The sequence below is a fragment of the Leptosomus discolor genome, chromosome 1 (genome assembly GCF_034619465.1).
Source record: "Leptosomus discolor isolate bLepDis1 chromosome 1, bLepDis1.hap2, whole genome shotgun sequence".
NCBI lineage: Eukaryota > Metazoa > Chordata > Aves > Leptosomiformes > Leptosomidae > Leptosomus > Leptosomus discolor.
In genome coordinates, this window is record NC_141391.1 from 59880934 (window position 1) to 59906591 (window position 25658).

Genomic DNA, 25658 nt, shown 5'->3' on the forward strand with positions numbered 1-25658 from the left:
AAGTGGACCTGAAAACTAACAGATACGATCAGCTTATGGATAGTCCGTGGAAGAGAAATCTCCAGCACAGGCACGCTTGCAGAAGTTTAATTTGCTTGATATGGAAGTGTCTGAACCTCCATTCAGAAATATCCAGACTCTTCCGTAAAGTACAATAGGGACCTGGACTAGCAGCAACAGGAGTTAAAAAAAAAAACAAAAAACAAAAAACAAAAACCCACAAAAAACTAAAACTAGAATTAGAAACCATTTTTTAAATATGACTTGCAGTTTAACTGAAATTTGGTAAAAACATGTTCCACCTTGGAAAAAAATGGCTCTGTTCTACTTACCTTTTAGTAAATATAATACAATTTCTATACACATTTTTTTTCTTTTTCATGTTGGCACTTCGCTACTAAAGTTTTACTTTGCCTACTAGTTCACTTGAAAACAAGTGTCAACCAGAGTTCAGCTCTCCATTATACAGAGCGAGCTTTAAAGACAGCGATCTGTGGCAGCCACACAAACAAACCCAAGGGTCTCTGCCTTTTAAACAAACCCATTTCCCTCCCCCTTCCAGCCAGTAAACAGCTTCTGGCTGCAGATTTGGTCCTTTATAGGAGAGATTTTTAAGATGCCAGCTGACCTGTCCAGCAGCCTGGTAATCCTCAAATCATCTGCTCACCATGCTCATGTGGAGATGTCACCGAAAAGGCTTGTTGACAACCTTCTGTTGCATTAAAGACAAGTCTGTAAAACTGCCACTCTCTTACTCAGTTCAACTTTACCACACGGTTGAATAAAACTTCCCCATCTGACAAATTCAGAAAGACTGTTGGCAGAAGAAAACTGTACAGAAAAAATACTTCTGGTTTCCAGTTTGCTTTGGGTTAGATTAAATTGACACTGATCTGTATAACAGCTTGTGAACTCTCTTTAAAAAAAAGATTTGACAAGTTATTATTTCAGAAGTATGAATGCCCTTTCCACACACATTCTTATACAATGCATTTAAACCATTTAATATCATATTTTATATTAGTATGAAGTTAAAATATTTTAATCAGTAACATTTATGTCAGTTATTCAGTTCTTACTTTTTCACACAAAGTGATTAGTTTATTCTCAGGTCTTAACTCATATGGCAAAAAAAGCAGTAATTTCGTGATCGAATGCAGACTGCGATATTATAAGCATTATGAATCCTTCAATCAATTTTTGTGTTGAGTAATAAATACTAATCTCAGTTAAACTGTTTTGTTACATATACAGCATGCTCTGATCCCAAACAACTCCTTAATCCACTATTTTAATAATAGTCTATGGATTAAGGGAGCTATACTGTATACTGACACAATGTATTGAGTTCAGGTTCTATAGATGAACATTTCTGTGATCCATTTTAATGGCACAGAAGCCATCATAATATTATGGTGTCAACAGCCTGCAGATTATCTGCTGGCTTTCAAAGCATCCTGCAGCAAAGCGAGCTTAATGAAACTCCATAAAGGTGAAAACGCTATCAAATGTCTGGGGAGAGAGGACTTTGAAATAAAAGGGTAGAGTATATAACTACCAACAAGCGTTTATATATAATCAGCTATAAGATATACAGAATGTTTCAAGTTTTGAAATCTTTCAAAATACCCACGTTCAGAAGGGCAGTCTGCTTTCTTGGCCCCCTCCTCACCTACACGTGCATCACACTTTTCTCCTTGCATCCTTATTTCCCTCTCACAGCTTGAGACTATTTCATGTAGGAAACCCATCATGATGGATTTTACTTCTTATTAAATAAATTTGCTCCAAATAGCTCCATGTCTGTTATATTTCTGAACTATAGCATCACCTGCCTCTTGTTAAGCAAAACCACTGGCATGCTGGCAGCAGAGGCTCTCCAGCACTACATAAGGTAGGGCAGTGTCCCCACCACCCACCTTCACCTGGCAGCCACTCTGAATGTTTACAGTTATTTTCCCTGAGCTCTGCCCGTAGCCAGGGAAAGGACACGCTCCTGCAGACAGCAGTTCAGGTAGGAGTCGTCATTGCTCTGAGGTGCCCTCTTCTCCTTGAACGCGGGAAGGTGTCGAGCGGGATGAGCCCGGGCAGGCTGGAGTCAGTGCCCATACACAGCACCGCATCCTCCGGGAGCAGCATCAGCACCACTTGCAGGCCCCGCTCCAGGGGAGAGTGCTGGGATTCCCCCTCCGCAGCGGCAAAGCAGGCACCGCGTTGGCAAGCCCAAGGCGACACACGGAGAGGAGAGCATCCTGAACCACACCTATGCATCACTCATCACTAAGTGACCAGTTAACACTCAGGGAACAGTCTCACTCCAGTCCAGTGAACGCATCTGCTCCATGTATAGCACCAAATGAACTGTGGGGATGTATACGGACCGAAGAAGAAAAGCAATACTGAAACCACACCACTTTTTGTAATAGGTCACCTGCTCCCAACTGATGGACTGGCAAGCACATCTATCAACTCTGTTTTCCAGCTGTTTCCCTTCCCCCCTCCCCCCCCCCAAATTTCTCCCAGCTGGTGTACAGAGCACATGGGGTCTGTGCTGCTTCCCAGCACAAAAACATTTTGACTTTTCTGAACTCCAGTGATTCCATGCAGTCACTTTCCAGTAACCTTCTCCCAAAGTAATGCAGTATGTAACAGCGTCCGAGTTGGATGGCAACAAATTCACTGTAATGTCCTCCTGATGTCTGAAAACAGGCCTCCCATTCTTGATATCACTTATTGAGCATTTTCTTTGATTTACGGCTGGACCTGTTCTCATAGTTTCTACCCTCTGCAGCTTCACCTCAGCTACTGGCCCGTCATTTGTTCCAAATGTTTCTCCCTCTCTTGACTTTCTTGTTCCATCTGTTGATGACGCTCATCAACAGCTTACCTGGGGAAGGGAAGGGTTTGATTTCAAAGGCTGAGAATCGGACTTGCACAAGCAACCTCTAAAGAGCATCTCTGGCAAGGACGCTGGGGTGGGCAAGGGGTATTTACCTTTCCTGAGGAGCTTCCTGTGATCTAGGGAGGATCCACGTGCACAAGGCTGCGGTTTTCCCCTGGTTCAATAGGATAGTGGTAGCAGGGGCTCTCTACCCTCCCCAGGAGAAGGAAGCAGCTGCCCGAGCTGTGCTTTCGAGGTGGTTGAGAAAGGGAAGCTGGGATGTTTCAGGCCCTTCAAGACTGCAGAGAGATCTTTTCTTGACAAAATGATCCTGTCTCAATATACCAGGGCTATTCAATAAATTTTCACCAAAACCCACTTTCCATCATGCTAAATGCACAGGCTCCAGATGACATGCTGTACATGGACTTATGGTGGATTAAAACACTACACACTGCCGGGATATGACACGCACTGCAATTCTGTTAAACTTAACAGTGCAATAAATAGCCATTGGAAAATTAATTTTTCACCTGTGAAAGCTATTCAGTGTTTGCTGGCTTGTTTCTAGTCTTACATCGATACAGTTTTGGGGGAGGTTCCCCAAGATTTTCTTGTTGCTGCAAAGCAGGTTCTTCCTTGGGCTCTCCTCCTCCTACAGGAGGAGCCAAATTGTCTCAGCAGCTCCCCAGGCACAGCTGCGTCACTGCACATGGGCACGCTGTTGGCTCTGTGTGGAGCAGCAGGCCAGGATAGTTCTCCCAGGAGATGGGCACGCCCATGAGACAGCCCAGCATTAGGCTGAGCACACGTGGCCCTGGCACCTGTTCCACTGGGGAGCCAGGTGCTACCATGCACCTTGCAGCCTCAGCGGAGGTGGAGGATGGGGGTCCTGCCTGGCATGGGAACACAGAGTCCTGGCAGTACCGTGGGCTCCATTTGGTGGCCTGCCCATAGATGTCCAGTGCCACCTGAGGTGCTCTTACTGCATCTTGAACAGATGTTGGGGCTCAAGAAGTGTCTGAGTCCTGTGATGTATCTGCTGCCTGGTGCAGATGTCTCACATGGGACTTACGGGCTCATATTCAAGTGTCTGGATTGAGCTCTCCATAGATGTCACACCTTATGTGAGGTCCAGGCATTATTTATGGTAGCCTGGATCCTAGGAAGAATTTGCTGTCTCGGGCTGTAGGTCCAAAGCAGTAGCGTGGATGCAGAGTGAAATCCACCACTGCACTGATTGTGCCCTGGTTCTCAAAGCATCTGTGAAGTTCAGAAGTTGGATGCCTTTTAAAGGAAACAGCCAGAAACTGCACCCCAGTGCCTGCTGGGGACACCAGGGTCTAGAGTATAGGGCAGGGTTGAGCTGCATCATTACAAGGTCTCCTAACACAGATGTGCCAACAGGAGATGGCTCTTGCACCATCAGGAACTCCCAGAGCACTCTGAAACAGTTCTTGCGCTGTTTATGGGGCAAGCATGATGCCCTGTTAGCCTTTGACTGCACAAAATCCTCAGCACTTAATGACTCCCATTCACCTTTCTTCTGGCTCGAAATCCCTTCTCTTCCTTTCCTTGACCTTGCTTAGCCATCTATATTTTTAACACCTCTTCTAGTATCTCCTTAATCCACTATCCAGGTGAAGTCAACCCCTTCACTCCTCCAGAAAAGCTAGTGAGTCCCAACCAAGGTCCCTTAGGAGATGTCACTGCTCTTCACTGTGCTGTGAGGCTGAAGGCAGTTTCTCAATGGCCAGATGATCCACGGTGGTGCTGTGGAGGTCCCAACCTCCTGGCTGCTGCCTGGTCCGAGAGGGCCACATAAAACCAAAGGTGAGGAAGGCAGTGTTCTTCAAGAGTCAGGACACTAGCTGGGTTAGGAGGCAAGAGGTGGCCTGGCAGGCGTGCTCCTTGTGCAGGAGATTGAAGAAACTTTCTGACATGAGTGTCCCACCAGCCCCAGGGATGGCCACATGGCAGTCCCTGGAGGGGAACACACCCTCCCACCCCGCTCCTGCAGGAGACCTGGAGAGGGACGAGCAGCACCGCAGCCTGCAAAGACCACCTCGGTGTGCCCTGCAGAGGGGGCTGGGGGTGCAGGGGCGCGCTCTGTGCTCGCAGGGCTGGCACCAGAAGGAGCCAGAAGGAACAAGAGGCCTTGTGTGACTGGTGTCGGTGTGGGCAGAGCTCAGGTGGCATGCATGGCATGAGGCAGGCAAGAGGCCTGCACGGGCTTTCTGGGGTGCTCGTGGCAGGGAGCAGAGGTTTAGCACCTTCCCTGCATGCCTTCGTTCTGCAAGCCCGGAGACACAAACGCAGTTTGTAGGGGAGATCAAACACCGCCCATATAAGACTGACAATGCCCCTTTGTTTTCTCTGTGCTATTAAGTTAGAGCTGGAAAGTACGGGATAGAGATGTGTAACTTGAGGGAATGCTGAGAGCTGTTTGGTGGCGCAGGAGGCACTGCAGGAGGAGGCTCCCACCAGGCAACGAGTGCTCTCAGAGCTGGGAGGCAGCTGAGGCACTCAGCAACTCCCGCAAACGCTTGGCCAGGTAGGAGACCAGGCCCAAAGAAGTGTGTTTGCCTGGCCAGCAAAAACACATGCCTGTTGGAAAGAGGCACAGAAATCTCAGCGAGATTGGTGCCAATGATTATTTATTTCCCATTTTTGCACAACGAGCTGAGGAGGACATCCCTTTGTGTTCACAATACCAAGAGGAAGGCACGTCATTCCTTGGCTGTTACGATGTTCATTTCTCTCTTGAAAATCAAAGTAAATGGGTGTCAAGAGGACACTGACGTGCAATAGCTTCCGGCAGCAACACAGGTCTTATTTTCTACTCAGACTCCACACAGACCTCAGTAAAAGATTAATTTGTATCAGCATGGCTCATTAACAGTTCTACAGTACTTCTGTTCTACACTGCTTCTTTTTTCCCTTTCTCATGCAAAAATACCTGCTTTAGTCACTAATCATACCATTACGAGATCATTGAAGAATTAGAAAATGAATGTAGAACAATGACAACCATATCTTCTTCCAGAATATTTACTTTGCTCTTTCATAGCGACCTTATGCTTTCAACATCTCAGAAGATACTAGACCACCATTACAAAAAAAGGTGTTTGAAATACAACAATTTAAAAAATTAGTGTAGATGAAATGCATGTTGTAGCACTGTGGTTGCTGTGATGCTTTGTTGAAATAAGAGAAGGAAGACTGGCAGGCAGTTATATTTTTTTTAGACTATTTTGCCTAGTCCATTAAAATTGTGAAATGATTTTCAACTGTGCAGTCTATGAGTCATTCGAACTTCATCATTCGTTTTCTACCTGAGAAGTGCAGGATCGCTCTCTCCAATTAATTTCTGTGTGTAGTCATCACATGTTCAGTTGAAACATTTGTGCACATGAGGTTTTGCAAGGAGACACAAAACCAAACAGCACCAAGAAAAGTATCGTAACGCTGACTACCGGCCCCAGGTGAGCTCAGCGGCCCTTTTCTCCACATACTCTTTGTGTACATACGGCTCCAAGGGTCTTAGCCCGAAAGATCCTGCTGCTCTAAGACTCACATCCTCACAAGCACCTGGGTGCCAAACTCTTGAGGGTGTCAGTGGGAATTAGGCTCATAAATACCTTCTGAGCATCCTGGAAAACATTACATGGGCTTAACCCAATTAATGGAAAACACAGCATTTTAAAAGGCTTCTGATTCTAAAAGGGCAAGACAGATGAACAGTATTTTTCCCAGAACACAGAAGGGAAAAGACAGTAATGAGATTTAATCGGCATCCCTGTGTTCCTATGATCAAAGCAGCATATGTAATTTGGAAATGGGCAGGCCAGGCTACCCCAGGCTCTCCAACGCTGGTTTATGCAGAACCTACGTTCAGCTACTCGTGCTGTAAAAAGGGTGTTTGGACTTCTGGCAAAACCTGAAAGCTGGTCTCCACGCAGTGACAGTGGCTGATCCGCTGTCACCACAATGTCCTGCCTCCACCTGACATTGCAGCACTAAATGCCACTGCTGCAAGGGAGATCCACATTTTGGGGGGTCTGCCCCTGGCTGGCTGTACCCCTGTTCTCATCCTCTCCGGGCTGGCCTGGGGAGCCAAAGAGTGACAATAGCCAAGGGGGTCTGTCAGGGGTCACACATCGCTTTTTTTCCCCACTGCTGGCTGGCCTCAGCAGCAAAGTGGGGAAGGAGGGCGTTTTGTGCACCTGGGAGTCTTGGAGTCAGAAAGGGAAAAGACAAGAGAGGTGGCAGGAAGGAAATCCCCTGTCCCTATGGAGGTAAGAGAGGGGCGGGAGACAAGCCCCAGGCTCTCCTCCACCACCTTATGCCACATCCTCCCTCATGAGGAAGAGTCTCTTAAGGAGATAAGATTGGTGGGAGGAGAGGGCGAAGGGAGGGAGGCATTAGCGACAGGAGGGAGAAAGAAGAGTCTCTGCCACACACAGTTTACTGGTCCTGTGCTGAAAAGGGTTAACGCTATCATGCTCCTGGTGATACCAGGAAATGTTTCTCTGTTACCACGTTATGTCAGATTCAGATGGTATCACCCATGACTAGCACGCAAGATTACAGAGGGAAGTTGAGCGCAGGTCACTTTCATGCTTCAGCACAGCTCTTCAAAACAGCGTATTTGATTTTGCTAGGAGGGGAAAGGCACACTTGCTGACACCACTTCCCCAGTAAAGTGATGCTAAGCCAGACCAGAAAATTTCTACACAGCCTTCTGACAAAGAAAAGCAAATTGTGTGTCAGGGAAAGAACAAAGTTACATGGCAAAACTCAACAAAACTAGAAAATAAAGAAGCTTTTCCATGAGGACTTGAGCTTGACCTAAACAATTGGGATCCTGAGCCTTTTGAGGAGTGGGGGCACTGGTTTGGGGTGTTGTTTCATTATCCTTCTCTTGTTTTTATAAAAGCTGTTATAACTGAGTGTCTTGGGGAGCTTTCTGTCGTCACCAGACTTGGTCCAAAATGGGGAACTTGTTCAGCAGTTGTGGGAGGGTAGGGAAGGGAGATGATGGGACAGACAGGTTGCAGGATCCAAGGTACTGTCCTTTGGAAACCTGGCTGAAATACTCACACTATTGTAGGAGCTCACTGTGATCATGCTCTGTGGCCACTCCAGCACATTCAAGTAGCATGGCAAGGAAAAATACGTTCTTGGTCTAGCTTTGGACTGATGGAAAACAGAAGATCAGCAGAATCCCTGCTCCATTTTCAGGACCCTTTCCTTCCTACTACTTCATATGTTACCTTTGGTCTTGGGTCTTTACTCTCTGCAAGAATTAACTATTTCCACTCACGGCAGTTGCTTCCACACTGAGACGTGCAGAGCAGAAGCATCCCAGACAGAAATGACCCCCGAAGTCGTGCCAAAAGCCTCTGCTGCAGCAGCGGGCCTGGCCCACCACTAAGGTTCGATCAGCATTTCCCCAGGCACATGCTGACCCTAACATCCTCACTGCAAATACACTCCAGCTGTGTAAGTTCTCATATATCCACAGAATGGTTTGGGCTGGAAGGGACCTTAAAGACCATCTAGCTCCAACTCCCCTGCCGTGGGCAGGGACACCTTCCACCAGACCAGGTTGCTCAAAGCCCCATCCAGCCTGGCCTTGAACACTGCCAGGGAGGGGGCAGCCACAACCTCTCTGGGTAACTCTTCCAGTGTCTCACCACCCTCACAGTGAAGAATTTCCTCCTAATATTCTAAATCTCCCCTTTTTCAGTTTGAAACCGCTACCCCTCGTCCTGTCACTGCACTCCCTGACAAAGAGTCCCTCCCCACCTTTCCTGCAGACAAGTTTTGCTGCGCCAGTGTGATTACCAAGGTGTACGCCAGCACCTGGCTGGCTGAAGTTGTGCTACCACAATGGCGGTACTGGTACAGCTACGGCTGCCTGGGATGCACGGACGACACCGGCGGGTGCCATCCTGGCCGAGGAGCAGCCGAGCCCCTCACACGCGCCATCCCCGGCGGGTTTCGGGCAGGCTGAGGCAGGTGCGAGCCCACCTCCCCTTCAGGCCCGCCGGCTCGGGGGGGGGGGGGGGGGGGCTTGGCCGCCTGCCGGAGGAGCGGAGGCGACCCCCCGCGGGGCGCGCAGGCCCGGGGCGGCCGCCGGGAGCCACGCGCGGCTGCGCCCCGCCTAACGGCCGGTAACGGCCGCGAGCACGCCCCGCTCCCACGAGGACGTAACGCTCCTCCCCCGCGCCGCGGCGCCCGGCCGGCTCGGGCACGTGGGGAGCATGGCGCGGGGCACACCTCCCCCCCCCGCTCCCGACCAATCCGCACCGCGGGGAGGAGGGGCGCGGCGGAGGGGAACGCCCCCGCCCCAGCCAACGGGCCGTGGGGGGGGCGGGGCCGAGGCGGTGATGATGGCGGCGGCGGCGGCTGCGGCGGCGACGTGGGTCTTCTCGCGGGCTGGGCTGCGCCTGGGGAGGTGGAGACTGTGAGTGACGCGGACGCCGCGCGCGGGGGGCGGGACCAACGGACCCCCGGCGCCGCCCCTCCCCCTCCCGCTGGAAACCCCGCTCGGGGGGGAGGGGGGGGATGTCTCCCCTTTCCCGCCTCGCCCCGGCCGCGGCGCCCGGGCCGGCAGGAGAGGGGGGCAGCAGGGCCCGAGCGGCGGGTCTGCGGGGGCAGGCCGGGCCGGCGGGTGGCGGGGACCCCCGCAGCCGGAGGGGCTGGGGGCAGGCCGTGGCGGGCGGCGAACCTCGGGCTGCCTGCGAGGGCCGGGCCGGGCAGGGCCGGGGCGCCTCCGCCGTGAGCCAGCTGGGGAGAATCCGCGGCTTTCTGGCTCTGCCGTTTCCTTGCGTGGCTTCGCCGGGCAGCAGCCGGGGGAGCCTCTCACGGGCAAGCTCCGGCCCTTCTTTCCCGCCCCGGGACAGCCCCCTGCCTGGGCCCTGTGCCTCCCCCTGAGGGGCACTGCTAACGCAGCACGGTCGGGCACAGGGAACGGGAAAACAGAAATAAGTTTGTTCCGATTGCCACAGACCCGCTCTTGCCCGCTCTCCGCTCTGGCACCGCCCTACGCGGGGAGCGATCTCGGCCCTTCGCGTTCTTGCGCTGAACCTCCGACCGGGCGGGCTCCTCACGGCCGCTCTGCCCTGGCTCCTGCAGCGGGAAACCGGGGGCGAAGGGGCGCTGGATCCGCACTGTGGGCTTTCCTCTTAAGAGAATACCGTGTTGCTGCCTCCATTGATAAGCCACCCTAGATGGAGCTGAGCGTAGGTCGTGGTGTGGGCAGAAGCGAGGCTGTTGCAGCCCCGTCGGCGTTACTCGTCATGGACTCGGGGAGGCCTTTGTGAGTCCGGAGAGTGGTGTGTCCCCGTGTCCCTGACGCAGCGGTGGCTGGACGGCAGGGTCACGTAGGCAATGTACGTCCCCTTGTAAGGGGACCAAGTTTACCAGGGGCTTTCCCACAGCTGTCAGGGCATGGACTTCGGACAGGATACTAGGGAAGGCTCCGCTGTAAATACTCGATCCCCGTGCAGGTCAGTTTGCAGAATCAGGCCCTGAGTGGCATGTGCTATATAAGGGGAGGGCTCCACCGTAGCTTTCTCTTGGAGACTGATCTGTGTGGGTTTGATGCCCAGCTTTCTGCCTGCAGGTGCCTGCTTGCGCATTACCTGCAGGAAGAAAATGACTTCTGCCAGACTGATTGATTATTGGGTCTCTACTGATTTAAGGGAGGTTTTCAACAGCACTTTTAGAGGGAAAGGAAATTTTTTTAGTACTGATATTAGGCAAGCAATCAAGTGTTAATTGATTTAAATATTAAAAGCTTTAAATTCTTGCAGTCTCTGCTGACACCATGATAGTGTAAGTATTTTATAGTTGACAGACAAAAGAGTATACAGTCTGTAATAACTGTAACACAGATGTTACTGTGAACGTGTAATATTGATGCTGGTGTTCTTGGGGAGCCTCAGGGACAACTGGACTGCTTTGTGTTGTGCTAGAGGCAGTGCAAAGAGCCCAAAAAATCCATGTCAGACTTCTTGCCCATAATACGCTGTCCTGCGTAGCACCCAGGGTCATTTGTCCAGCCTACCTCCTTCAGCTTACTTCTAGAGCCTGTTTCTGAAGAAGATGTGTGCATGTACATGCCTTTCCCCACCTCACCCACCCCACATATTGGTGCAGAGTCATAAATGCTATGCCTTGCTATTTCTGGTCATGAGGAATTTTGAATATTTATACTGTGGGGAGAAGATGAGTCTACACAGTGTGAGGGCAGTCAGATGATTAAATTTATATGTGCATAGCACCTGTTCAGGGCTGGGAGAGGAGGCTGACTGCACGCCCGTGGTGAGGCTGCTGTCTTCCAGCCGTGCTCAGAAAGGGCTTCCTCGGCTGGTGCTGCCACGGGATGGGACATGGCTGCTGAGCACCACAGCCCCCTCACTTGACTCCCAGGAGATGTGACGGCCTCCCTGCGGTGGGAACTGCCTGTCCCTTGTCATCAGTGATGCTGTGGAACCTGAGAGGCCACCATGCAGGTGGAGACCACAGAATTTGGGGCATCCAAGCGTTCAGAGACCAGAGCGGTTTGAGGCATGCTCACCTTTGAGCTGGGCAGACAAGTAGCCATGTGCAGTGGGAAGAGAAAATACAGGGACAAGTTCAGATGTCTGCAATCGTTGCTGGTGTTGGTTGGGTTTGATTAGCAGCTCCCTGGTCTTTAGCAGGAGTTGGCAGATGCCGCTGGGTCCAGACCCTGCTGCCTGGGTCCCTCAGCACTCATTGTCACACTGTCAGGCTGGGACCCTAATTACAGCAGGTACCTCCGATGCGGTGTGGCTGCCTTTCCAGCTGCCGCCATCCTCTTTTCATGTGGGTGTTGCTGCCCCTGCGAAGCCACTGTGCAGTGCTGCTGTGAGAATGTGGACAGAGTGTTTGTGTCATTAGCTGGCAGGTAAAACCTACAGTACCCGGAGCTCATTTTGCTTACTTGCGACGTTCCAGAGCCTTTTGGGCTTTCCCTGCCTGCAAAAGATTTTTGTCTTGTTGGAAAAATTTAAAAAACCTCCTTCCAGCTGTTTTTTAATAACAAATGCAGCTGTTCTTTCTGTTGTTGTCAAAAGCTTCAGATGTGCTTTTAAAAGCAATGTTGCAGTAAAGCATTGAGTATGAAAACTCTCTTGCTGACAGATCTTTGTGAAGGGTTCTGGTTTTGCTTGATGATTACACTGTAAGAGAAGAGCATTGCACGCGTAAGCATGATCACCTGTTTGCCCTCAGCTAGCTGAGTGCGCATCTGCTTCACCCATGTATGAGGGGTTTTTTACATGTATTTATTTACATGGCATATTCCAGACACATCTATACCCACATGCCTGTACTAAATCAATCAAAAGTGGCATCGTTAAGCTCACATCTCGGTGGAGCGCTGCAGAGGATGGAATATACTGTGTGGGCATGTAGAGCATGTTGTGCCAAAGGTGCAGACACCAGTACGCCTGCTAGGAACAAAGGAGCCTGAGAAGAGTAATAACCTTGTGTCAGATCTTGTTCAGGGACTATGCCTATGTCACCTAAAATTTCAAGCATTGGGAGTTTCCTCTCTCGTCTCTGATTGTCATCTTCCCTCTCAGGAATTCACTGCTGCTCTGTCTCGTGTTTCACACGCGTTTGTGTCTATTTGGCAAATTAGTGATGACGTTGTTTTTCATGGATTGGACACTGGAGGGTGCTAATGCAATGGGAGCTGAAATTGTTCTAGCAAATTAAAGGGTTCCCCTTTGTTAGTTGTGTAAGTTTTATTCTTTGTTGCAACGTTTAAATGGAAAGACATGAATCGTGGTCCTTACCAGTAGCTGATCCTGCTTGGCATGTGTAGAGCTATAACCAGGAATATCAATAAAGTGTTAAGTCTATGAGGGATTTCTTTCCTCAACCTCTATCAAAAAAATCACTCATTTTATGTTCTACACATTTTTAAGTGTGTCTTTCAGGATTATGGCCTCAGGGTGAAATTTATTTGAAAGTGTGACTTTCTAGTGATAAAACTACTTTATCTGGCAGAACTGTTGAGCCGTATCTGCAGAATCTGCTTTTCTACAAGGTCACTTTGGTTCACCTAAACTAATGTTGTTGTGTTGCTGGCGAGGTGAGAACCTGATAGCTCATGTCTGGGAGGGAGGGGACAGCTTGAACACTGCTAATTGAGTCCCTGGCGTTGCAATGCTCTCTCTGGGGATCGACCTGATGGAGCCTCAGTTTGCCTTGCAGCCACCGTCACTGGGCTGCGTGTGAGGTAGTGTGCAGGGTGGGACATTTCGTTAGCCGTCGGCGCTAGGTCAGGCGAAGCACATTACAAAGCTGAGCCATAGCTCTGGTGTTTCAAATGCACTCAAACATTTTTGGCAGGTTAAAGTTACATGGGAGGTCTTACACCAAAGGAGGTATTACCTGTCCATGCTGCTTTCTGCTGAACTGGGTCTCCCCTCTCTGCCCTTGGCAGAAAGACATGGGTCCAACATAAGCTCCCCGTTGTGCGCTTTGGCAACTCCATACTCGGCGTTAAGGACTGTGAAACTACTGCCTGAGCCAGTTCTTATCCTGGCAGCAGCAGAGGTATGATGCCGGCTAATTAATGGTAATGAGAAGCAGGGTGCGAAGCTGAGGGTGTCCAGCTAATCACTGGTGACACCCCAACTAGTCTGCTTAAAGCTAACATGGTTCTGGACAGTCCTGCCCAGTCTTTACCTGTCTTTGCAGGCCTGTTAGCCAAGTGAAAGCTCGTATTCATAAAATGTGCGAGCAAAACAGAATTGGGTACAAACACATTTCCCTTAGAAGTGTAAATATTTAAAGGGTGGATGTCAAGAGGATGGGCCCAGGCTCTTTTCAGTGGTGCCCAGCAACAGGACAAGAGGCAACGGGCACAAACCGGAGCACAGGAAGTTCTGCCACAACATGAGGAAAAACTTCTTTACGTTGAGGGTGACAGAACACTGGAACAGGCTGCCCAGGGGGGTTGTGGAGTCTCCTTCCCTGGAGGTATTCAAAACCTGCCTGGACATGATCCTGTGCAAACTGCTCCGGGTGAACCTGCTTTAGCAGGGGGGTTGGACTAGATGATCTCCAGAGGTCCCTTCCAACCCCTACCATTCTGTGAGTCTGTCTTTCTCATTCAGTGCAAGTGGCAAATGAGTTACTCCTCTGTCGCATTCCCCTTTGCAAATTAATTTGGCTGTCCCCTTCTGGAAATGTTACCTTTCTGTATTATATTGGTCAGGTTTTGTTCTCTCCCAGATGTTGCGGTTTGCTTACATAGGGTTGGTTTAACTTTTCTTTCTTTTAAAAATACACATAATTTTTCTTCAGATTCCTCCTTGAGCTGAAAAGGTGTATGAGCGTGGAGACAGAGCCCATGGATAAGGAAACTAGAATCCCCTGCCGTACTGTTCTGGTATTGGTTGAGACCTGCTGGTCACCTTGCAAACAGATGCACGACCCGTTTCACAGCGAAGTTTCTAGGCTGTTTATCAGAAGCCACAGAAACATATCCAGCCGAAAATTCACACTTCTTTCGCAAAAATGGTTTTAGTAGTTTGTAAGGGGGTGTGAGCAGAAAAGCTTTTTAAAATCATTGTAGTAAGTACTGATACTGGAGACAGTCTGCTTAAGAGGAGATAATGTAGTCTAAGCACACAAAAAAAGAACTGGTTGACAATGTATTTGTCTTGTTTACCAGCATTTAAGAGAAGACTGCTTCTTCCATCACACTTCCATGCTTATGAGCGGGGAGGCAGGGTAGACCTCCTGATATCATTTCAAGAACCAACGTGCTGGCTGTGGTGCCGAAAGGATTTGCAGTTGTGCATTTTATGTAGGCCGTGTCCTAATTTATCCTGGGAGACCTTTCTCTGGGAGAAAGGGTTAACAGACCTTCCACCAAACCTGCTTGATTGGGTTGAGTTTAAATGCCGCCAACTGTGGGATGCCATTTCTGAGGCCCAGCGCCACCCCTCCTCCATGGCCCTGCATGGGGATGCTTGGTGCCTTCCAGCTCTGAGCCTTCACACACTTGTGCAGTATTTCTTGGCTACTTGTAAAGGCTGCGTGAGTGGAGTCTCTGGAGTTTTCGTGCCTTTTGGGAAGATTGGGCTGCTGTACTTGAAGTCTCTTCTCTTAAGAGTCATTCTGGCACTTAAAAGCCCGTTGATGCCAAGAGCTTTGTAGGATTTCTGCTGATAAACCCTAGTGTGGTATTTGCTCTGGTCCTTTGCACATCAGGTGCACTCCTGGTGGTGGTCTCTCCCGGACCCCTTTCTCAGATGTTGCTGAGCTCTGAGCCTCCTCATTTGGAAAGGGGAAATACTCGTTTTGCCCTCATTTTGTCAGCCAGGCTGTGCATGGATGTGTTTCTCTAGCCGCTGCCTTTTTTATGCTTCCCTCTCCTGCCCCACGAGGCTGTGGAGCACAGCAGGTCTGCAGAACTTTGACTGCAAGTGGGTCTGGAGGTCACCTGCATGGTTACCGAGCCCCTGTGTGTTGAATAAGTCCCCTTCATATAATTTTTTCCCTTATTTTCTTGTCGGTGCTATATTTACCTCTCAGGTCTCCCTGTGCCCTTTAAATCTTCTAGCGTCATTGGTGTAAATAGGATTTGCCTGTCCCTGTGAAACAAGCATCGCTGCGGCTGCCTGCCTTGCCTTCTCCAGCCCTTTGTGGGCTGGGGTTGACCGGTTGTCACGGGCTGAGTGGCCAAACCCGCTTTCTTCTCTGCCATTTTAATTAAAAAATGGTTGGCATCAGGGGCTCTGCAGCAATGAAAGGGAAATGATGGAACTTTGAAGAATTTGGGGCATAAAGCTGATCTCTAAATTTTAATGTACTCATTGCACTTAAGCAGTTGATACATTTTATTATTGAGCTTTCAGGTGACCTAATTTCCCTTAGTACTGTACATTTAGCTTTATACATCTGCACCTAATTTGTAAAAAAGGACTTAATGAGAAACTTCAAACAGTTTAAATGTCAATTACAAAGAAAGCGAGGTTTTAAAGTTTCAGTAATCTGTCCATATTGGTCATCGAAACATGATCCCAGGTGGACGTTAATTCAAGACAGATGGCATTCCAAAGGCACAATTACAAAGAGCTTATATATTTTCAACACTAACAAGCTGTCACGCTATGTTGTAGCTACACTTCCAATACTGTATAACCACAATTGCTGCTTTATCTGCTGCGGACTTGGTAGTAAAGGGGTTTGATTCCCCACTCTTGATGTTGTCAGTGGGATTTTTTGTGGGGTGACCTGGAGAGCGGGGTTAGTATGAATATCTTTCATTTGCTCAGTCTGTTGGGTGTGGGGTGTGTGTGTTTGGTTTTATGTTGTTTTTTTTTCAAGTTGGTGAAATGCTCTTCCAAGAAAGGAAGGGAAATATTGAATATGGGCATAACAAAACTCGATCATCACAGACATATTTCTATTTCCAGACAACATTAATTAACTTTAGTCTTATCAGCTGCTGGGCAATAGTCATGATGATTTGTTAAAACCCCCAAGATCCTGGATGTTTTCAGTTAAAAATTCATCTGAAAGCCTTTGGAGTAACACAGATGTTACTTCGAAGACTGAAGTCCAGGGGATTGATAGTGACTTGGCTTGTGGTGGTGTAAACGGGCAGCAGCTCAGCTGCAGCCAGGCAGGACCACTACACCCTGTGCAAAAGGTGGTTAAATAGGTTTCTGAAAGTATTTTTAGGCCCAGAGGCAGAGGTGGAGGGGCTGGACGAAGCAGGGTCAAGGTAGGACTTCCATTAGACTGAAGTATCAATGTGTGATGTAATTGATCTAGTTGAAGATGCCCCTGCCCATGGCAGGGGGGTTGGACTAGATGACCTTTAAAGGTCCCTTCCAACCCAAACTATTCCATGATTCTGTGCGGTAGATGGCAAGGTTTGTTGTAGAAGGACGATGTTTGGTATCTAGTTAGTAGTTGAGGTGGGAGGTGATCTGCGTAACTGAATGATGAAATATAATTGGGCATCATTTCCCCTGATTTTTTGTTTATTCCTTGAAACCAGGCCACATGAAAAAGCAAGACTTGCACAGCTATGACTAGACAGTATTTTAATAGGCTTTAAAAATTCTGTGCTGTTAGGAGCAAGATTAATAATGCTCCCCAGGAAGGTTTTTAAGCCTCTATGGGCACGTGTGTCCTCTAAAGAGGTACTGAGAAAGAAGAGCTTCTTTTTCTGCTAATTTATCTATATATCAAATAATTGGAAACTGGAGAAGAAAGCAGAAAGGCTAAGATGCTTCATCTTTGGAAGGCGGGAATTAAACGGTGAGGCTATGCTATTTAATTTTTTGTTTTGCATTAGTGAATGTTGTAAATGTGTTTTACCGGCTGCCTTTTTGGAGGAGATGCAAGTGCTGTTTGAAATATGCAGCTTGCCAACATGCGAATTGGACTCCTGAGCCACGCTTGAAACAAAATGCCAATTTTACCTACAGTTTTACTAGGTTTCCTGGTTTACACAGTGGCGTTCGAATGGCTTCTAGTAATTGTTTTTTAACAGAAAAAAAAAAATTCAAACAAAAATGAAAAACACAACCCGAAGCTCATTAGCACTGTATTTGGCATGCCATGAATCATTAAATCTTTATATAAATGCAGAAGTAATTTGTAACAAACAAAATCATTTATTTTTTTGGAAAGACTGTCTTTTGAATTTTTGTTTGGACGGCTGAGGTACAGTATGTTTTCCAAATGTCAGATGTTATTACCAGATTAGAGGAGGAACCAATTCATGTTTTAATTAAATATTATGTATAATTCTTGAGTGTCAGGTATACTTAGTGGTGGTAAGTTAATAAAATTCGATGGAAAACAAAAGACAATAAACAAATGCTTAAATAGGGGGTTTTAACCTAAATTTTAGTAACCTGAATTTGACACTAGTGTGTGTTGCTCTCAAGTGGTTTCCCTATGGCTTTTCCCAGTGCATATTGGGGTAACACACTGCAGTCTTTTTATTTAGATCAGGCTTCGCTTTGAGAGTTAACTAATTGTTCAAGCCCAAGTGGGAAACTTTCTTGCACCTGGAAAATTAGGAGAGCAAAAGCAAGAGACATGTCCGCATCCTTTCCCTGGTGGTTCTTCACCTGCAAATTTGAACTGCAGAGGTAATAAAAGTTTTGTGGACCTCATTTTATGTGAGATCATTAAGCGACAGGAGAATTCAGGACTAGCTGCCCTTCATAATTCAGGACACTGAAAGGTGCCATTTATAAGCTCAAAGTGCCTGCAGGAAGGCAAAACAGGCTTGTAAAACCTGCGCTCCAAACCCTGAAAGGGAACCCGTTTATACTGCTGGTTGCAGCCTTGGAGTGGCAAAATTGCAAAGGTGGTGGGGATTTGGTTTAAGAAAAAATGGAAAAACACCTGCCTCTAATAGTTAATGTAATAGCCTGGGTTTTCACACTTCTTGTGTTGATATCTCTTACATCCAAAAAACCCCCCAAAACATCCTGGGCAATGATCCCAGTCAAATCCTTATCGGTTGTATTGCCCAGCTGTTGGGCTTATTATCTTTCCTACTATAGCCCACTGTTTTGCTGAGCTGCTAATTTGGCAATAGAAGAAGTTTCTCTTGATATTTTTTTTTTTTTTTTTTTTTTTAATAATATTTTGCAACCGGTGACCTATGCCCATTATGTGGGCCAGGCATTTTGTAGGGAAAGCTCTCGCCTCATTGCTTGAGAAGAAGTAGCAGCATGCACAACACGTGAAATGGAGAGGTCTTCAGCATAGTGGGTGATATGCCAGCATACCAAATCTTCATAAAACTGATTGTTACGGCTCTAAAAAGGCAATGTAATCTGCTAAATTCACAATATGCTGTGGCTTTATGGTCCTAGAAAGCCTGAAAGGCACTAGAGTGGTAGCCTAAGGAAACGTTGAGTCCAGTGTTCATACTGAGAGCAGGTACTGCTTTCCTTGTGTGCTCCCCTGTTACTCCTCAAATGAGAGCTGGAGCAGTAATTTTTAAGTTTATGACCAAAATGTAGCAATTGCATTCAAAGGCATCCATATCTGTAATCTTAAATGGCTGGGGCTGAACTCTTCTAGTCCAGCCAACATAAGCCAACTATTCATGGCCTCGTTAATGTCCCATGACTGAAATTACCTGGGTGCCAGTTTGCACCATCAGAGACTAAATTCCAGTGAAGACAAGAGCCAACTGCACGTCAAGTCTGTCTGCAGTGTCTTTGCTTCATTAATCTGTATTAATTCAATACCTGCGTGTTTGTGCACGCTGATTGCAGCAGCAGTTGGCTATTTGGCGTGGTATCCAAACTGTTGTCCTTCCGTACTTCAATCACATAGGAGCCAGAGAAGTGGCTGCACTTGAGAAGTGTATTGGTATTCCATTTTCTGATGCTGCTTTTGTTTCCTAGATTGACATGCTCGGGGCCCCAAACACTGCACTGAGTTTACTATGACCCCAGGGCCTTTGCCGTCAACTGCAGGACTCAGACCTTTATATCCACTATTAAAAGGCAGTTACGTGACTGTTTATGTTAGAGCCAGGTGCTTTGTTGCCTGTGGACGTGCTGTTACTTGACAATTTTTTTTATTTTTTTTCTTTATGGTCAAAATGTGATGAACTTACTTACCTGAGTACCTTACTCTTCACAAATGGTCTGGTTGCCTTCAGCAAGCGCTGGGATTTCTCCGAGAGGACAGGAGTCAGGGTTTTCCAGCTCTGTGTAGGGATGTGTCCATGCCAGCATTCCTGTTACTTCTATGTTTTCTTTGTGAAGGACATACGATTTCTAGATGGCGTATCATCAATACATTTTTTATGACATTTTTTGTGGTATTTTTCATTGAAGTTCTCTAGTTTGTAGCGCATTTCTAGTTTTTGTGGGCTCATGTATTTAGGCTTCATATATGAACGCATGCTTTGTGGGCCTATTGCATTAAACAATGGCTTATTTTTTGTTAAATCTGTAGCAACACTAAAGCACTGAAGGTGCTTTGGCTTGGGTCAGTACCAAATAGTGACTTCAGCATACTGCAAGTATAAAATCCGTTTTCTTACTGTTTCTTTGAAAAGTTGATAGATGTGAAAACCATTTAACAGGTGAGTTTTTTCCTTTCCTGTTAAACTAAGCTACTGAAGAAATCTTCCACTGCTACATGCTGCAATATGTCAGAAACACCGTTATGTTATAGTTGCATCATTATCTAAAAAAAAAAATTGAGTGTGGGTTTGAAGTCGACAAGTGATGAAAGTAGCCCTGAGGTTGTCAATTAGAAAGCCAAGGCCTGGAATTGATAAGTTAATGGCCACTTCCCTTCGCACCCCCTTGCCTTGCTGCCTGCTCCCGCCTCACCCCGCAGCAGCTTTACTGCTTGGAACATAAAGAAAAGGTTCCTGTTGGTTTGCGTCCCAAAATTTATCTCACTAATAGGTTCACTTAAATTCTTGTCTGGTTGCAATGTTTTTAGTATGGCCAGATAATTAAACAAGGAAAATCAGATACAGCAGATAGAAAATTCAGTCTCAAAATGTCGTCCCTTTTTTTTTTTTTTCTTTTTTTAGATTTATTTTTGTTTAAATGTTGAACCATTAACACTGTTGTTTCAGACCATACTCCTGCAGTACACACAGCAAATTTAGCAGCAGTGCATAATTTAACTTCTACTGTGTTTTTGGGTTTTAGGTTTTAAAACCTGGAATTTAATGGCAGCCAGTTGGAAACCATGTGTTCCTGTTAAAGGTGGAGGGCAACACGTGCAGTTTTTCCTGAAGGGAGATACTAGTTATCAAAGTTTATGATATAATGTTATATATAGTGTTCCTATTTTGCTTGGGCGGGAGGGAACTAACATGTTGGCAATTTCTCCTAAGGAACACATCAGTTTAAATAAATAGGTAAATTAGGGAAAATAACAAACAGGATTTATTCAGATTTTAATCATTCTTGGTGTGCTGTGTTGTAAGAGCAACAGTAACCTTATTAGAAGTAGAATGTAATTCAAACAGGTATTGTGCAAAGCAAAATATGTAATTCGTCTTCAGTTTTTGAAAACTTTGTACAGTGTGAGTTTTTAGGGCTTGTAAAAAGTTGCAGATGGGCACCCCCGTTGCAGCCTGAGGTTTTCTGCTCATGGCACAGCTGCTTCACTGACAACAGAAATTCAAGAATTTTTCAACATAGACCTGTCTCAACCTAGAGCAGATGAATAATAATCATGAGTTTGAGAAGGCAGCTTAATTTGTAAGCACATTCAGGTTTTTGACCTTTCTGGTGGTTTCACCATAACCAGCAAACATCTGCTGAATAATAAAAAAATTGCAGTTGCTACTCACCTGCCACAGTCAAATGAAAGAGGGAGCTGCAAGCATGGACTGCTTGCTGCTCTGGATTCCCTCTCTCCTCCAGCCAGATTTCAAAACATGAAGTAAATCTTATTCTAGATTAATTCACAGGAAAAAAGACGAGACGTCGTATTAAACAATTCAGCATTAGATGGTGCTCCCTCTACCTGACGTGCTAGCTGTGCCTGAGACCCACGTGGCAGAGCTCTTACAGTGCTTCACTGGAGGCTCAGTACAGAAGAGGTAGTATGTGATTTCCCAAAAGCACGTGATCCTGCTGTGCTGTACTTTTGACTTACTTCTTGAGATAGATGTCTCATAGTACCCATAAATAATGAAAATATACAATTATATTTTTAATGAGAGGTTTTGTTTTCTTACATATTGTGACTTTGGTGTTTCTAGTGCTACAGGATTACCTCCTGTGGTGGCCTGTTGCAAGAGAGGTTATCTCAACATGAAGGAAGAACATTGCATCTAGTTTAGGTAACACACCTACCACGAAGCATAATTCTGGGGTTTCCTCCTGAGCTGGTCTTTTCCTTGGACTGCAGTTTTGTCTTTGCAGGAATCTTCCGTAGTTATTTTTTGAATTAGGTTCTGAAAGTTACTGGTGTTGGGTCAGCAAACTTTGTCTTCTAGGGGGACAGTCATCTCTTTCTGGACATCTCTTAACCTCTTTCATACACTTTTTTTATGTACCTGTCAGCCCAGCAGGGCTGTTGTGCAAGGTACCTTCACACACTGTATGGAAGCCAGTCAGCCAAATTTTGGTGAAGCCAGTCACTCCTCTACAAAAGGCAGACCAATGCCAAAAAACCCCATCTCTTTTGGTAGGTTGCTGCAGGTTGTTGGTCTCTGCTTTTCTGTTTGCTTTTGGTTGTTTTTTTTTTTTTTTCCCCCTGCCCTTTTGTTTTTGCGGTTGATTAACTGTGTTTTCTCACCTGCGATACTGTTTCAGTCTGAGTCCCTCTCTTGCCATGTGTTTCTTTACTTTTGTCATTCCTTAAGTACATCCACACCTTTCAGTGTGGATGAAAATTTGACTTGTGTGCTGTCTGCTCACCAGTTTACACTGGTTACTTTAATACTTCCACAGCACATGAAGCACAGGGGTGCTGAACAGTGCCCATCTTAGGGTGAAGGCTATGGCACACTACAGGGAGGTTACAGGTAGAATTGGTCTTTTTTCCCCCCTTCCCTACATCAGGAGGAAGAGTCTTATTTTAGGAGGAAAAGTTTCTTTCTTCCTAGCAAGGCTGGGTCCCCATAAACTCTTCAGCTCTCTAGAAGTTTGGTTGCATTGGATCACTTGTGTCTGAAGGTACAAAACCCTAGTGTCACAGCTTTTGATGCTATAGAGCTTTTGATGCTGTAGAGCTTTCTAGGGCTAAAAATCAAAGGGCCTCCTTTCCACCCACACGCTTCACCGTTTCTGACAAATACAGCCTGAGCAGTGCTCCTTCTTCCCCATGTCAAGCCTGGAGCTCCTGCCCCATTTCATGTTCATCCTCATGCAGACGAATACTGGAAAGAAATTAAAATTACTTACCAAAAAGTGGTGTGGTATTTCCTAATTTTTTTGATTCTGGTATGGAATCTTAAAATAGGGAAAAGCTTGTCTAGATTCAGTAATTTAAAACATTTGGAATGGATAAACACCTGTCTTACGCACTAGAAATAACAAATTTTAAAAATAGTAATAAAAGAAAACCCAGTGCTTGCACAAAGGCATGTTCAGACTGAGAATGTTGACTTCGTATTTCCAGACTTTTAATTTCTAAAACAAAATTGAAGGCCACTGTTGTCTTTATGCCATCAAGATAGATGATGATACTGACCTTAAAGACAAAGTTGACTGAACTCTGTATAATTTCAGATATACTCAAAGGATATCTAAGATACATGCTATTAACAGGTTGTCGTCCCGCAGGAACTCAGCACTGGTATTCCTGAACAAGATAAACCAGAAAATGACTATGGTATCAAAGGGCTGCGTTTCTTTGCGCAGCTGTGTTTATCAGCTGCTTTGACCACTTTTGCCTGGAAAATGATCTATTAACCTTAAAACACAACCGACAAATGGCAGAATCTGAAAAAGAAAAATTAAGACATGATGGTTTAGGTTTGTTATTGTAATTTGTGACTGTATAAAATCACATATTCATTATGCAATGGTAATGGCAAAATTAAATGGTTTCAAACCAAATGTAAACTTTTTTGGGGAAACCAGCAACAGTTTGGGCCTTTCTGGTACTGTAGACCTCAAAGATGTTTGGAGACCTTGACTTCAGAGACTGAAATATTCATCCCCTCCCTGATTCATCTGTTGTAATGCATGACAACGCTGTGTGGAGAGGGATGGCTGCAGGATGTCTTTGCTCCACAACCATAGAGGGAGTTAGTTTAGAAGAAAAAGACACTGAAGATTTTTAACACTTTAGACACTTGCAGTTTCTTTTTCAGAACACTTTGTCTGTTCTACAACTGATAAAAATATTTATTTTCTGGCATTTTTATATAAAATATTTGAGATGTAAGTCTTGCTGCTTTCTGCCACTAGTAATGGTAATGCTGGCACATTCCTTGATTAAAAAAAAACCATAACAACTAAAAAAACCAAAACCAAAAAACCCCACAAAACAAATTCTGGAACTAAATAATAAGCAAAGAGCTGAACTCTGAGTCAATGAGATAGCAAAAAAAATAGTGATCAATAAACAAAAAAACAGTTTTCAAAATTTATGCTGGGTGTATTCTTAAAAATACATCTATTAAAATTACGCAAAGGCCTAAACTTACTGAAATCTGCTTAAATCATAAAAAAATAGGAAATAAAATAGAAACAATGCTTCCAGGTCAGACCATTCAACTGATGAAAGTCACTGCCTAAACTCTGAAAACCCAAAGTGTTTGAAGTATTGAGTTGGCTTTTAGATCACTAGTCTCTTCTGCAACTACCAAGAGAATATTTTCTTCAATATATTCAATTAGCTCAGTTAAATGGCTAATTTATTCAAACTTGACCAATTGGGAGTTGGAAGAAGCAGAAAAGCTTGTTCTTCTCTGCCAATCTGTGAATAAAAGCTAATTATGAGAGGATTAGGTTTGCTAATACTACAATATTGAATGATATTATGACCAAATACTAGATTGTTGCTAATTCTAGCTAATACCAAGTTATTTTAATAGATCAATTTTTAAATCAAATCACAATTTTCTTTAGAAGTCTAGCCTCTTTAAGACAGTGCTATGCAACTGATAAACCATCTCGCTACATGTTAAGCTGTGTTCCATCCAAAGAAACGTAAATCCTAAGTAAACACAAAGGGATCAGCTAGTAAATAAGAATTGTGCCATACATGATTTTCTAACAAAACCAGTAAAATTAATCTGAAAAAATGTATAATGAGGTATAGAAAAGCTTAAATATGTATCAGTGCAGCTACTCTGTCCTTCTGGCTAGCCATAAGAAGTGCCAAATTTAGTGTAAAAGCTATATTTAGTTACAAAGCAACATACTTTAGTGGTTACAAACTGAGAATTAACCTTTCTTCAAGAAAATAACTAAAACGTTTAAATGGGAAAACAAGATTCAAATTAATTATTTAACTCAAGGTTTCCCGCTTGGTAGTTTAACTCGTTATTAAAATAAGTGGCTTAAAAGATTTCATCCTGATGAGAGTCATCGATAACTGAGGTATCTATGAGTGAACATAAACATAAGTGCAATCTTGATATAAGGATCCAGCAATTCAGCCAAGAATGTGATACCAAGAAAATGTGAGGATAATGAGAAATGCAACCAGGTCTTAAACACAATACAGCTTCCCCCGCCTCCCTCCGGTCTTCCCGGGCTCAGCTCTGCTCCCTCTTCCCCCCCAGCAGCGCAGGGGGCAGGGAATGGGGGTCACAGTCCGTCCGGCACAAGGTGTCTCCGCGGCTCCTTCCCCCTCAGGGAGAGGGGCCCTCGCAGCCCTCCCCTGCCCCACCGCGGGGTCCCTCTCCCGGCAGACAGCCCTCCACCCACCGCCCCAACGGGAGTCCTTCCCGCGGGGCCGCAGCTCCCCAGAACCCCCCAGCGCGGGTCCCTCCCGGGGCTGCCGCCCTCCCACCGACGGGCGGCTCCAGCGCGGGCTGCCTCGGAGTCGCGGCTGCTCCGGGCCCGGTCCCTGCTCCTCCGGCCCGGGGCCCTCCGCAGGCTGCAGGCCAACCTCTGGGCCACCGCTGGGCTCCAGGGGCTGCAGGGGCTCAGCCGCCACCCCAGCGTGGGCCGCGGGGGACCCTCTGCTCCGGCACAGCTCCCCCTCTCCTTCCTCACTGACCTGGGTGTCCGCAGGGCTGTTTCTCTCACATACCCCTCCTCCTCTCTGCTCACCAACAAAGAAACACAAAGATCTC

The 25658-nt window shown here is 46.3% G+C and overlaps 1 protein-coding gene across 1 annotated transcript in view; it reads left to right on the forward strand.

Moving 5' to 3' along the window:
* Window positions 1-9276: 9276 nt before the first annotated feature.
* Window positions 9277-25658, forward strand: part of CLYBL (citramalyl-CoA lyase) — a 179475-nt gene continuing 163093 nt past the window's right edge. Inside the window, exon 1 of the mRNA XM_086482056.1 lies at window positions 9277-9353. Coding sequence (XP_086338182.1) covers window positions 9277-9353 — 77 coding nt within the window. The remainder of the gene's footprint in view (window positions 9354-25658) is intronic.